Consider the following 14585-nt stretch of genomic DNA (forward strand, 5'->3'; position numbering starts at 1 on the left):
ACAACTGAGCCACCCAGGCACCCCTTTTGTTTTGTTGTTCTTAAAATGTATCCAGGGATAGAATTGAAGATTTACAAAGTAATCCTGGTTCTTTCACTTAATCTTGGGCAAGTTATTAACCTCTAAGCCTCATTAGTAAAAAGTTACTGGGGGGATTATATGGGTTATTACATGCGAAGTTCTGAGAACAGAGTCTGGAACATAGTAAAACCTCAATAAATGTGAGTTGTTATGTTAGGTAAAATATGCTTGGGGAATGAGGTCTACATAAGTCTTACTATTCTAACTTAAGTTTTAGGAAGTTTTTGGTTTTTGTTTGTTTTCTTTTTAAACGTTGCCTTATTTCTAGCTCTGGAAGTGTGAGATTTGGCTCTAGGGGTGGCCATTCATCCCACTTGGCCCCACTAGACCCAGGCTGTATATGTTCTGGCATCCCATCTGGTTTGTACCCCTTTTCACCCTCAAGCATTCTGGTGTGATAGTACATTATATGGTCACCTTAGATTTGACAGGAGTGAAGTTTGCATTTCTCTTTCATTATGAATTGTTTTTCATATTCACATGTGCCCCCACATTCCTGTCCTTCTATAACCATAGCTAATAATCAGACTAAGGAGAAAACATGTGTTTAAAACCCAAAATCCAATTGCCTTTTTCCCCCCTCTGTACACTAAGATTTAATATAGAAATAATTCCCTTCCCCGTCCTCATTTCCCAAACCAATAAGTCATAAAACTTCAATGAATTATAGGTACTCTAGATCAACTTTTTTATTTTACAGATGCTGAGACCCATACATCTCAGTTTCAGAGATTCATAGAAGTTAAATGTGACTTATCCCATGTAAGTGGTACATTAGTGACAGATGTACTCTATCCCAGGTCACTTGATGCCCATTGTTCTCTAGTGTGTAAAGCAGTAAAAAGTGTTTTTATGGCAAAGGTCAAGGTTGTCCAAAGTGTATCATACAAGCACATTCCTTTAATGCTCTGTAGGGCAAAGGGGCTCCTTTAGATCACGCTGAATACTTCCTCCTGGAGGTTCATAATGCACCTTAGCACTTTAAAGATGCTAAAACATTCTATATGTAAAGAGACCTATCAGTTTTTGTTCAATCCTGCATTTTCCAATCTTTGGGAAAACTGTTTGGAAATGCTAGTCTAGGGTTTTTTGGAAGGCAGAGAGGTTGATTTTTTTTCTAAAAATATTCTCATGGGATTGTTAATTCTGTTACCTTCAGTATCATTTTTCCCCTTCAATTGGGTCGCTGCAATCACTGAAGCTTGTTTTAAGCCAGTTAGATCATTTGATTGAGATTGGTCATATAGACTATTAACAGAGGGGAGCTCCCCCAGAATGTTGATTCTAGAAAAAGATCTGCTTTCTAGGGCCATTTGCATCCTGTGGGCCCTCTCTTTTCCTTTCCTTTCCTGCCATATCATCCAAAAATTGGATTTCATCCTGTTTTATGTAGGAGACAGACAGAGCTTGTCTAGAATGAAAACATCTCTGAGAGTTTTAACTGTGACTTATTCTCATTTCCAGCATCTAAAGGCAGTGGGTTAGATTAAGAACTAAATAACATAATACTGTGTTCCATATGGCATAGGGTTTTGGTTACTTAATAAATAAAAGTGTTCCCTGAGAATTTTGAGAAATAGGGTTTTAGTACTATAACTGCACAGTCAGGATTACCCCAGGATTTGAAACAGGGGACACAGGGTGGACTTAAGGGTTATATCTGATCCTGAAAAATCTCTCCCACTAAGTCTTTCCAAGACCTATGTTTATTTTAGTATTAGAGCTCCAGTAGAAAATATGAATGTTGCCCAAATTAGTTCATCTTGAAGGGGATTCCCATTAAATAGGAGCTACCAGGAAGAGACTCTGTCCCTAAGTCCCAAAGACATTTTATTTCAAGTCACCTCTCCAGGGTGAGACCCCAGCTGTCCCTGTGGTGCTAATTACAGTGGCAGTTGGCCAAGCATCTTTATCTCAGCCTGTGACTTCCCTAGTGCTTGCTAGGTGGTCTTGTGTCTCCAGTGGGGCTGATGATGTTTTGTAACCTTTGTATGTTTGCTTTAGAATATCTAATTATGCTCACCATAAAATTGAGCTTTTTGAAAAAAGAAAGGAAAAAGAAAAAAAGACATTTTTGACAAGGTTTAAATTTCAGAGGGACCAGGGTAACAGTGTCCCTACCAATCCTGCAGAATTTTCAGATGAAAATGATTCTCCTATGTGTATGTGCACACTTCGTTACAATGTGACAGAGTAGGAACTCTGTCCACTACTGTGGACCCTGATTTTTCTTCATCTGGAAACATGGCACCATTCTTGTTTTGTTTCAGCAGTATACTTTGTGCTGTGTTAGTGAGTTTGCTCTGCAGTCTTTAAAAATTTAAAAGCAAACGGGGGCACCTGGTTGGCTCAGTTGGTTAAGTGTTCTATCCTTGATTTCGGCTCAGGTCATGATCTCACGGTTATGAGATCAAGCCCCACGTTGGGCTCCATGCTCAGCAGGGAATCTGTTGGAGATTCTCTCCTTCCGCCTGCTTGCCCGCACACTCTCTCTCTCAAAAAAAAAAAAAAAAAATTAAAAGCAAACAAAACAAATGAAGCAATATGTAACTTCAAGAATGAGTAAAGAAGGAAATGAGAAGAGACCTACCATAAGGGGGACATTTTACCAGCACTTTTTACCATCCATTACTTCCAGATTCAAAGCTCATCTTTTTAATCTTTTTTTCTCTCATTTTGGTAAAGACTTTCATTTTTATCTGCATTCTTCTTAATATATTTCAAATTTGAAAAAGAATTCTCTGTGCTGTTTTTGTGTGTTTTTTTTTATTATTTTTATTTATTTATTTGACAGAGAAAGAGAGAGACAGGGAGAGAGGGAATACAAGCAGGGGGAGTAGAGGAGGGAGAAGCAGTCTTCCTGCTGAGCAGGGAGCCCGATGCGGGGCTCGATCCCAGGATGCTGGGATCATGACCTGAGCCGAAGGCAGACGCTTTAACAACTGAGCCACCCAGGCACCCCTGTTTTTGTGTTTTATCTACAAATCTTCAGTGAGAGAAAAGGATTTGACCTGTAAATGAGGCCACAAACTTGGCTTCTAGGACCCTAGTTTTTTCTAAAGAACCACTGAAAGTACCTGATAGAACCTTAAAGCTTTTAAGGAGCTCAATTTGAAAACGAAGATTTATTAGACTTACTGTTTCTTAAGTTTGAACTGAAATTAACACAGGCAGATTTAATTTCCATTTTATAAGAATTGACATTTAATGTCAACTATACTTCAATGATAAAAATCTTTTTTAAATTGACTGTTAAAATTAACTACCCAAAAAAGCAGCCTTTTGTACATTTCTAGTATTTAAGAATAGAAAACTGAATTTACTTACATTAAGCACCAAACTTTAAAAAAACTAACTTTGCTGGAGGAAGTAATTTTCTTGACCGTTTAATGTTTACAAAATAGTATATTAAACTCTTTGGGTTCCTTGCGGGGTAGTTCTTACAGAATGCACTGTCAAATCCCTGTCTACCCATAGCCTTTCTGACTTCAGTAGCAGGCACCCAGAGTAAAAAGTCTAACATGCTGTGTTTTCCTTGGTAGGTAGGTGAATTTCAACTAAGAAATTTGCTTATGTGAGTGTGTGATTTGAAGTTACTGTCACTTGGCATATTATCCAGTTTGTAGAAGGTTTCCCAGTCTTGAACATTATAGGTAGATCATTCTATGCTTAAATTCGCATGTATTTAATGGAAAAAGATTGAAGGAAGCACAGATGTTAACAGTGATTTTCTTAAACTTGAATTCCTAAGGTTATGCTGTGTCAGTAACAGAGATGAAAATAAATTCCAAGAATCTTGACACCGTTCTGTTTTCTAGCATATTTTTTGTGATTTGGGGTGTGTGTGTTTATTATTTGTTAAAACACTTCATCCTTCATTATGAGGCTAGATTACCTCCTGCTTGGTTTTGTAACAATTCCAGTAATAGATTTTAAATTGTGTTTTCTCGGGGCACCTAAGTGGCTCAGTCCTTAAGCGTCTGCCTTCGGCTTGGGGCATGATCCCAGGGTCCTGGGATTGAGCCCCGTATTGCATCGGGCTCCCTGCTCTGCAGGAAGCCTGCTTCTCCCTCTCCCCCTGCTTGTGTTCCCTCTCTTGCTGTATCTCTCTCTGTCAAATAAATAAATAAAATCTTTAAAAAAAAAATAGGGTTTTCTCTTAAACCATTATCCCTTTTAGTCAGATAAATTTTATATATCCAGATGCCAAACAGATACAGTATTCCTATTAACTCTGTTCTCTAATCTTAGAGTGTCTTCTCTTTGTGCATATATCTTCTGCCGGCAGCTCTGAGAGTTAGGGTTCCATGGTGTGGAATTTATTCTGTAATTGTTAAAATTATCTCTTACTGGTACTGCCCTGTCCATGTTAAGTCGTAATATCAGGTAATAGAAGGCAGTATTTTTATTTCAGGGCTTCATGAGGAGGACCACCTCTAGTATCAACCTCTTCAGTGTGGTTTTTTTCCCCACATTTTTTTAATTAACATATAATGTATTATTTGTTTCAGGGTACAGGTCTGTGATTCATCGGTCTTACACAATTCACAGCGCTCACCATAGTGCATACCCTCCCCAAGTGTCCATCACCCAGCCATCCCATCCCTCCCACCAACCTCTTCAATGTTTACAAATTGCTTAGAATGTTAGATTATAATAACTGATGGTTGCCTCTAAAGGAGTAAGAAAAAAAAATTGAAAAAATTTTTAGTCTCTAAATACTTTTCCCTGTAATTTGAAATACTCTTTCCATAATTATATATTTAAATTAGTCTGATTTGTTACTTTTCACTGCCTTAGAAAGTATATAATTGGTACATTTTATGGCTCAAAATTGCAGCTACCACTGATTCATAATTCAAGTTTAACTATTTGTTTACATTTTCCGAAATTTCTACATGTGAATTTGACAGCATGTCATTTGCAAATAAAAGCAGTTTTCACTAGCTTGCTTTTTTTTTTTACTGTGCAATTTGAAATACATTTGAAAAAATGAATAAAATTATTTTTGTTTCATACCAAGAAATGGATGAAAAGAGGCTGCTGGATCCAGGGTTGAAAGTTCGTAAAGGCCTCTGGGATTATACTCTGAAGAACCAGCAGATGGAATGCCTGAGTGACTGAAGAAAATGGGTGCTAATGCATCTAACTATCCTCATTCATGTTCCCCGAGGGTAGGGGGAAATTCTCAAGCCCAACAGACTTTTATAGGTAACTTTCAGTTTTTCTACTTTCATTTTCTTTTGTGGGTATAAATAGAATTGTGTTTTCAGTGGTCTTTTTGGCTGAAAAGAGAATTGAACTGTGAAAAAGTTATTATAGATAATAATTCTGCAACATCTAGGTTTTTTCCCCACAAATGTAAATCTATCTTGTATGATTTTTATCCTGACCAAGCTGCTATAGCACTTTTAATCTTTGGTGTCTTAACCATAATTGCCAGTTGCCCTCAGAAACCTGGCAGTCTCTCCATTGGTGTAAAAATAGTGGAATACAAGCTTCTTGCATCCTGGTCCATTTATTTTCCCCAGTGCAAAGCAGCCTTGGTATAGTTAAGAAGAAGAAAAAAAAATTTCACGTTTACATACAAGTAGTATTCTTAATTTACAAATCTGCTTAACTCTCATTTCCTAAAAATCCTTGATTAAAATCTGTGATAACCTGGTTTTTGATAGCCAGAGAACCAAAAACATTTTGTCAAGTAAATAATAATCTACTCTGTTAGTCTCTATTCCTTATTTAATATAGAAGTAAACTTAACTTTTTAATAACTTCCTTCATAGAAATAAAAGTCAATTTTATTTGAATGGTTCAAGAATATCTGTAAAAATTTTTAGCATGAAATATGTGTTAAAGTGAACATTGAAAATGAATGTTAAGAACAAAGAAACAAATTTTCATTTGTTTGATTTCCTTCTTAGGGACATCATCCTATTCTCAGCAAGGCTATGGTTGTGAATCAAAATTATATAGCCTTGACCATGGCCATGAGAAACCACAAGACAAAAAAAAGAGAACCTCTGGCCTTGCCACCCTCAAAAAGAAGTTTATTAAGCGTCGAAAATCTAATAGGTCTGCCGATCACGCCAAGCAGATGCGAGAACTCCTCTCTGGGTGGGATGTTAGAGATGTTAATGCTTTAGTGGAGGAATATGAGGGAACTTCAGCCTTAAAGGAGCTTTCTCTACAAGCCAGTTTGGCTAGACCAGAAGCTCGGACATTGCAGAAAGATATGGCCGATCTTTATGAGTACAAGTATTGTACCGATGTAGACTTAATATTTCAAGAAACTTGTTTTCCTGTTCATCGGGCCATTTTGGCAGCAAGGTGTCCGTTCTTTAAAACACTGCTTTCTTCCTCACCGGAGTATGGGGCAGAGATTGTTATGGACATCAATACAGCTGGTATAGACATGCCCATGTTTTCTGCTTTGCTACACTACCTTTATACAGGAGAGTTTGGAATGGAGGACTCAAGGTTTCAAAATGTTGATATCCTCGTTCAGCTTAGTGAAGAATTTGGAACACCGAATTCCCTTGATGTAGATATGCGTGGACTTTTTGATTACATGTGTTATTATGATGTCGTCCTTAGTTTTTCTTCAGACTCTGAACTGGTTGAAGCTTTTGGTGGAAATCAGAACTGTTTAGATGAAGAGCTCAAAGCTCACAAGGCTATTATTTCAGCACGGTCCCCATTTTTTCGGAATTTATTACAAAGGAGGATACGGACTGGTGAAGAAATCACAGACCGAACTTTGAGGACTCCCACAAGAATTATATTAGATGAGTCCATTATACCAAAAAAATATGCGAAAGTTATATTACACTGTATGTATACTGATGCGGTGGACCTCTCTGTTTTGCACTGTAGCCCCTCGGTGGGGAGTCTCAGTGAAGTTCAGGCTCTCGTCGCAGGGAAGCCAAGCATGACCAGGGCAGAAGAAGCCATGGAACTTTACCACATAGCACTGTTCTTGGAATTTAACATGCTTGCACAAGGTATGAAATTCTGGTTTTTAATTTTGATTTCTCGAATTACATATTTGTCTTCCAAATTCAGAACACAGCCAGTATGTTCAATATGATTTTACTGTTTGGGATGTGCCTGGGTCAGTTATTTTGAATATGTAGTTAAGGAATCTGAGAAAGAATTGAGGGTCAGCATTAATGTGGGTGTTCATTTAGTACTAAAACCAAGCATTCAAAACTAGTGACTAAGAGCAATAGATGAGATGTGAGGCTCTTAATTCCCTAATGTAAGATGATACGTGTGGGAATATATAACTACCACCTGCACCCTGTCTGCGCCCAAGCTTTGAACTAGCCTCGTTTCCCAGATGTCATGGTTATTCTTGATCTAGGACTCCTGGGGTAACTTAGTCTCATTTTTATACTCATTAACTTATTGATGCTTGAATGTTTAGAAAAAGAATGAAAATTCATTCCAAAAATGAAAATAGTCGCATTTGGATACAAGTTTATTTGAATCAGAGAATTAGGCAGAGTTTCTGATTTAAATTTTTATTTTTATTTATTTATTTATTTTAAGATTTTATTTATTTATTTGACAGAGACACAGCAAGAGAGGGAACACAAGCAGGGGGAGCGGGAGAGGGAGAAGCAGGATTCCGGTGCGGGGCTCGATCCCAGGACCCCAGGATCATGACCTGAGCCGAAGGCAGACACTTAACAACTGAGCCACCCAGGCGCCCCTGATTTAAATTTTTAAGTATTCTGTATCTTCTTTTCAAACTCAACTTGTATATCCAGCAACAGCCTACAGTGTGTAAGGCACGGTCAGTGCTAGACTCAGGAGCCTTCTTCATTTAATATAAACTAAAACTTTTAGGTCAGGAAGGCACATTTTTGGGGTTATAGGCAAATGAATACATGAAGGTAACATTAAAAGAATTATCTATCTATTGGTAAACATTAGAATGTTAACATTTCAGAGCTGGAAAGAGACCTTCCACATGGAACAAAAGGAATTTGTGGTCTTGAAAGATGCATTCTTTGCTTTCAGTGGCCGTATTTTAAAAGAAAACAAGGGGCGCCTGGGTGGCTCAGTCGTTAAGCGTCTGCCTTCGGCTCAGGTCATGATCCCAGGTCCTGGGGTCGAGCCCTGCATTGGGCTTCCTGCTCCGCGGGAGGTCTGCTTCTCCCTCTCCCACTCCCCCTGCTTGTGTTCCCTCTCTCGCTGTGTCTCTCTCTCTGTCAAATAAATAAATAAAATCTTTAAAAAAAAAAAATAAAAGAAAACAAGCTGGGGCACGTGGGTGGCTCAGTCATTGGGGTTGGGTGTATGCCTTCGGCTAAGGTCATGATCCCAGGGTCCTGGGATCCAGCCCCACATCGGGCTCCCTGCTCGGCAGGAGGCCTGCTTCTCCCTCTCTCATTCCCCCTGCTTGTGTTTCTGCTCTCGCTCTCTCTCAAATAAATAAAATATTTATAAAAAAAGAAAAGAAAAGAAAACAAGCTATATGACATGAAATTACTTGAGAAATTTAGCTAATGAGTATTTGCTGAAAGAACATTAGAAGTTGCCAATTAAAAGAAAAGGTTAATGGCTGGGTCAAAAGACAGGAATTTAATGAACTAAGGAATGATGAAAGCTACACACATTTTTCTAACTTGAAAATAAAAATGTGTGTTGTATGGCTCAATCAGCAAATTAATAGGACTTTGAGAAATAAAGCCCCAGCTTAATAACAATAAGAAATAAATTACATGAGAGGAATTATACAAAAGAAGGCACTAATAAACCTGAGTGAAAAAAGTTGAGATTTCTGTTACATAAAGGATCTTTTGAAATCTTACTTTACCATTATCTTTTTAGTAATAGTACGAATTTAGTTTTGTTACCACAATTAAAATGTTAAAATATTTTTATCAGTTTAAAACAACATTACATTAATAATAGGCTATTTTGATGTCAGACTACAGGAAAATAATGTTATCAAAAATAACCTAGCAGCTTGACCTACCACTGTTTTATTCTGTAAAACCAAATTTGTCAGAAAATGCCTCTACAGAAAAATTTGAAGGTTGTGACATTGCCCAAAATGTGTAATAACCTCTGTTTTCTCAAATTGGTTTTGTTTTTTGACATGTTTAAATAATAAACCAAAGTGTACTGTATACACTTTGCTGGGGTTTTTTTTAAAGATTTTATTTATTTGAGAGAGAGAGTGATTGAGAGAGAGCACGAGTGGGGTGAGGGCCAGTGGGAAGAGCAAACTTGCCGCTGAGCAGGGAGCCCGATGTGGGGCTCAATCGTGGGACGTTGGGATCATGACCCCAGCCGAAGACAGACGTTTAACCGACTGAGCCACCCAGGCACCCCACTTCGCCGTTTTTAAAAAATGGGAAAGCATCCCCTAATACAGTTCTTTGGGGGTTTGTTGTTTTAAGTTTTGAGTGAAAAGTAAAATTGTGAGCCAGCTCTTAGCTCTTAGGTAATACTTGATCTAGAGTTCTTTTATGTTAAGTGAGTTTAAATACTTTTTTTTATCATTTAGCTAGAAATTGTATTTTTTTAAATACATTTAAAGATACAACACTCCTTGTATTACCTTAGTCTTGGTTACTGTAATATATATGTGTATATATATTCCTTAAACCTGGGTGTACATGGCTCTCTGTTTCCTTTCATTATTCAAAATACAGAGTTTAGGTTATTTGATGTTTTTATTTTTGCACTCCATGTAGGCCTTATTTTTCCCCCATGCCTATGATACTGTACATATTAGTGTTTATAACAGACCATACCTTCAGCATAATTTTTACCCCATTTCTTTGGGAAGGAGAATATTTGGTCACTGGGAGAGTAATTTTATACCATGAAGTTTAAGAGCTCAGACTCGAACCAGACAGATGGATTTGAATCCTTCACTACCATGTTTTAATGTGCTTGACCTCAGAGCAAGTCACCTTTCTAAGCTTCTATTTTCTCATTTATAAAATAAAAATAGTAACCTTGTAAAGTAGGATTATGAGGATTAAAGGAAATAATATATGTTAAGTGATCTGACTGGCGCCTGATACATAGTTAGCATTCAATAAATATTAGCCATTAAATGATAATCATCAGAACATATTTCATTCACTACCACGTTCTTTTCTAAAACTAACTTTTAATAAATAAAATCTAAGAAAAAAAGGGGGGCGTACACCTGGGTGGCTCAGTTGGTTAATTGTCTGCTTTCGGCCCAGGTCATGATCCCAGGGTCCTGGGTTTGAGTCTTGCATCAGGCTCCTTGCTCAGCAGGGAGCCTGCCTCTCCCTCTGCCTGCCACTCCCCCTGCTTGTGTGCTCTCTCTCTTTCTCTCTCTCTGACAAATAAATAAAATCTTTAATAAAAAGAAAAAAAAACTATTTACATTCAGAAAAATAATTTTATAACTATTGATTAAACCTAATACTAACTATATTTTGCAGATTTTTACTATTACCAGTTTTAAAATTTTCTTATACTTTTATCATTAGTGAAATGATACATGCCACTTATCAGCTATTGTAAATATCTGGCTATTTGTCATTCTACAATTGGTTTTTCTCAGCAGGAGTTCTACAAGCAGATTAAGCCTGTAATACTCTGAGGCATCATATTGTGTGTAATGAATTAGCATCTCTCTGATGCATCCAGCATAGTAATAGTTATGTACCATTTTGGAGAGAATTAAGAAAATAGTCACCAAAATCATCTTTGTTCTATGATTCAGACAAGGGCTTAACTTATAGTTAAGCAACGCTGTGAGACTAGTCTGTTGGGCAGCTTGAGGGTAGGACCTTATTGTTCTCATCTTTGTGTCCCCTGTGCCTGGGACATAGTGGGCATTCAGTAAATGATTCTGAATTAATGACTGTTACTTTTTATTCCTAATTAGATTTAACTTCAAAAGTTAAAGCCCAGTTTTAAAAAGAAACAAATTCTGTCAAGGGAGGCTGGGACCTTGAGACTAAATACGTCCTTCAAGATGGAGAGATGATTTAATAGTTTCAAGAGCATCATAAAAAGAGGCGGTATAGGCAGACAGCCAGAGTGGTTTGGATAAAAGGGCAGCTTCCTGGCCTACACTGAGAATGCGTTTTATTCAGACAAGTAGGCAGTCACTATTAGGGAGGTCAATTAATAGGTAATGGGGTACTGGCCTGGCATTTTAGGATGAGCTTTAATTTCACTTGATTTCCTACACAGATTAAACATAAGTTTATTTCTGGCTCTTCCAAAGCCCTAATGGTATAGTAAAGGAATAAAACAAATATAAACCCTCAAGGACAAGGATACCCAAGAAGAAAACAAGAGTGGAGAAAGGATACTGAAATTTTTGGAAGCTGAAAAGCAGATAAGGACTGATCACTGACTTAAAACAGAGGAACAGTCTGTAACTCTAGAGCCTATAAAGGGGGCTACTGAGGATAAGAGAGGCAATTCACAGGGGGTACTTAGTACTCTGGGAAGAAGAGGTAAGTGTTGCAAATGGAAAAGAGAGATTTGATTTTAAGTCTTGACTACTGAATGGATCAACCCTTCCCCCCACCGCGGAATTCACCTTTATAGGTGGTGTCAGAAAGGAATTGGGTTTTGTTTTACTCCATATAGTGAGCTGGTTTTCTGAGTACCCTCTATTAATCCATATTCCCCTCTGATTTGTGCTACCTTTTTTTCTAAGTTCCCAAGTATTTTGGGTTGGTACTTTTTCCATTTTGTTTCAGTGGTCCATCTGTTTGTTCTTTACATCAGTATCACTTGTGCCACTTGGCAAATCCTAACCTGCCCCTTCAATTCCCTTCTCTACCCCCCGCCCCCAACCAAACACAAGAAACCTTAAGATTTATTTTCTAAAGAAATCAAACTAGAGAGATTTCAAATCTGGAAATAGCTACGAAAAGGGTGGGTGGGGGTCTGGGGTAAAGCGCAAGGTTGAAATCTGAATTTATGTCAAAGCCTACAAAGTAAATGGCAAAATCACTCCCGTTCCCCTGCTCTAGTCTAAGCCAGGCAGATACAAGATAAAAAATTAGAGCTCTAGAAATGGTGAACAGCCCAAGAGAATATAGACTGATGGAGACCAATGTTGTGGAGTTCATGATGAAGTTATGCTCAGGAGTTAACATGGTGAAAAAACCAGTTTGCCTTCCAGTTTTTCTACAGAGAAGACTGTAGTCAGCAGTCCTACTTTTGCAACAGAGCTTCCACACAGCAGTTTAGTGCTTCATTCATAAATACGAAAACCCGTCTAAGGCTCAGTGGACATTTGAAGAAAGCTTCCAAATTGAGACAGAGGTCAGAACAAAGTATTAGCAGAAACCATGAAGAAAGCAGAGGAAAACAACAGAAGTAAAATACCCTTATGTAAGAGAGTGCTCTGTTGAATCAATGAGACGTAAATAGGATACTGTAAGAGTAAAGACAGGAACCCTTGGAAATAAGATAGCAGAAATTAAAAATAGAAGGATTGAAAGGTGAAATTGAAGAAACCTTTAAAACAAATAACAAAGAGCTGGACAACAGTGGAGACAAATAAGAAAACTATAGTATTGGTCCAGAAGGTATAACAATTTAACAAGTGGTGGTTTTAGAAACATACCAGAGAAAATGGAAGAGAAGCCAGTATCTGAGGAGTAATATAAGAAATACTGCTAAAGCTAAAGGAATTTCTGTATTAAAAAGTCTTATCCCGGGGTGCCTGGGTTGCTCGGTTGGTTAAGCATCCGACTCTTGATCTCAGCTTGAGTCTTGATTTTGGGGTTGTGAGTTCAAGCCTACTTTAAAAAAAAAAAAGTTTTATCCCTTTCTCTAGGGAAAAAGAGAAGATTCTAAAATGTTACAGAGAGGAAAACATTCGGTTCCATACAAAGAAACCGGACTCTGAATAGTACTGAGCTTTTCAGTAGCAGCAGCCAAAAGCTGTGATATAGTGGCACAGTGCCTTTGAAAAGCTGATGGAAAATTATTTTCAACACAAAATTCTGTATTTAGCCAAACTGTCAATCAAGTGTAAGGCTAGATAAAGCCATTTTTTTCAGTCTTGCCTCAAAGAACTGATCTCCCTTGCACCCCTCCTGAGGAAGGATGTATTCCACTAAATGATGAAGTGAACCAAGAACAAAGAAGTGTGGGATCCAGGAAATGGCGTCAAACACAGGAAATAAGAAAGGGAAATCCTAAGTACTGGCTATATAGTAGGTCTAGCAGACATCACGTCTAGACTGGACCAGGAGGGTGAAAGGCTCTAGGAACATTAAATGACAAGGGACATTGAAAGAGATTTCATGGGTCTTTTGGTGCTTTTATGAAGACTTAACAGTAGATTTATAGAAAATGAAGGAAGTGGCGCTGTGAACTGTGTTAAGACTGATGAATCACAGACCTATACCTCTGAAACAAATAATACATTATATGTTTAAAAAAAAAAAAAAAAAAGCGGGCTCCCCGCTCGGCGGGAAGCCTGCTTCTCCCTCTCCCACTCCCCCTGCTTGTGTTCCCTCTCTCCTCGTCTCTCTCTCTGTCAAATAAATAAAATCTTAAAAAAAAAAAAAAAAAGATAGTAGGAAGGGAAAAATGAAGGGGGGGAATCAGAGGGGGAGACGAACCATGAGAGACTATGGACTCTGAGAAACAAACTTGAGGGTTCTAGAGGGGAGGGGGGTGTAGCCTGGTGATGGGTATTAAAGAGGGCACGTATTAAATGGAGCACTGGGTGTTATACGCAAACAATGAATCATGGAACACTACATCAAAAACTAATGATGTAATGTGTGGTGATTAACATAACATAAAATAAAATTTAAAAAAAAGAAAAAGAAGTGGGAAAAGAAGAAAATAATAGCTCCGAGAAAAATTTAAAATTACATATGGAAGAAAATATAACTCTGGTATGCCACTTGGCTCACAATAAGCAGTATTTAAATATGAACACTGAATATTGATTTAATAAAAATTATAATACAGAGAGGTAAATACCAGAAGAAACAACTAAAAAATTGAGAGGAGGTGCCTGTGGGGAGCAGAACTGGGAGTAGGAAAGACATAGGGCAGATGGTTTTGTCTTTAGAATAAGCTTTTTATTACTACTAGCTACAAGACCTTTTAGATCATGAGCATATACTGCTTTGATTACAAAATTAATTTTTTAGTACAATAAAGATATGACATCAGTGCTCAGAAGAACCAGAGAGACCTAGATAGGATAGGCCGTAATCCTAAAGAACTGGGGGATTTGTCATATCTATCAATAATGTTAACTAGTAAGATCATGCTTATCATTTTAGATTACAAAGGGCTTTTACTTTCTCTTATTTGGTCTCCCTGACAACCTGTGAGTATGGTGGGGCTCAGAGATGAGTAACTAGCCTTCTCCTGAGATTGTGAATAAGGTTGTGACTCATACCAGCTCTTCTGACCCCAAGCCCAGAAATGTGGGCATGGTGAGAGAGGGGAGCAGTATGAGAACCACTTTCCAGGGATGAAGGTGGGAGGACACTGTGGCCCAGTTGTAA

At 37.8% G+C, this 14585-nt stretch overlaps 1 protein-coding gene across 6 annotated transcripts in view; it reads left to right on the plus strand.

Moving 5' to 3' along the window:
• BTBD7 (BTB domain containing 7) overlaps positions 1-14585 on the plus strand; it is an 80880-nt gene that overhangs the window by 20927 nt on the left and 45368 nt on the right. For 4 of the 6 annotated variants that reach the window (XM_081830023.1, XM_081830022.1, XM_081830019.1 and 1 more), the window contains exons 2-3: positions 5105-5292; positions 6003-7082. The exons of 1 other annotated variant lie outside the window; for it this stretch is intronic. In XM_081830023.1, the coding sequence (XP_081686149.1) occupies positions 5211-5292; positions 6003-7082 (1162 nt within the window). In that variant the 5' untranslated portion in view covers positions 5105-5210. Of the gene's footprint in view, positions 1-5104; positions 5293-6002; positions 7083-14585 lie in introns of those variants that run through there. One more of the 6 variants, XM_031036447.2, reaches the window with a different exon arrangement.

Source organism: Leptonychotes weddellii, chromosome 9 (genome assembly GCF_054177405.1).
Source record: "Leptonychotes weddellii isolate Sample4059 chromosome 9, ASM5417740v2, whole genome shotgun sequence".
NCBI lineage: Eukaryota > Metazoa > Chordata > Mammalia > Carnivora > Phocidae > Leptonychotes > Leptonychotes weddellii.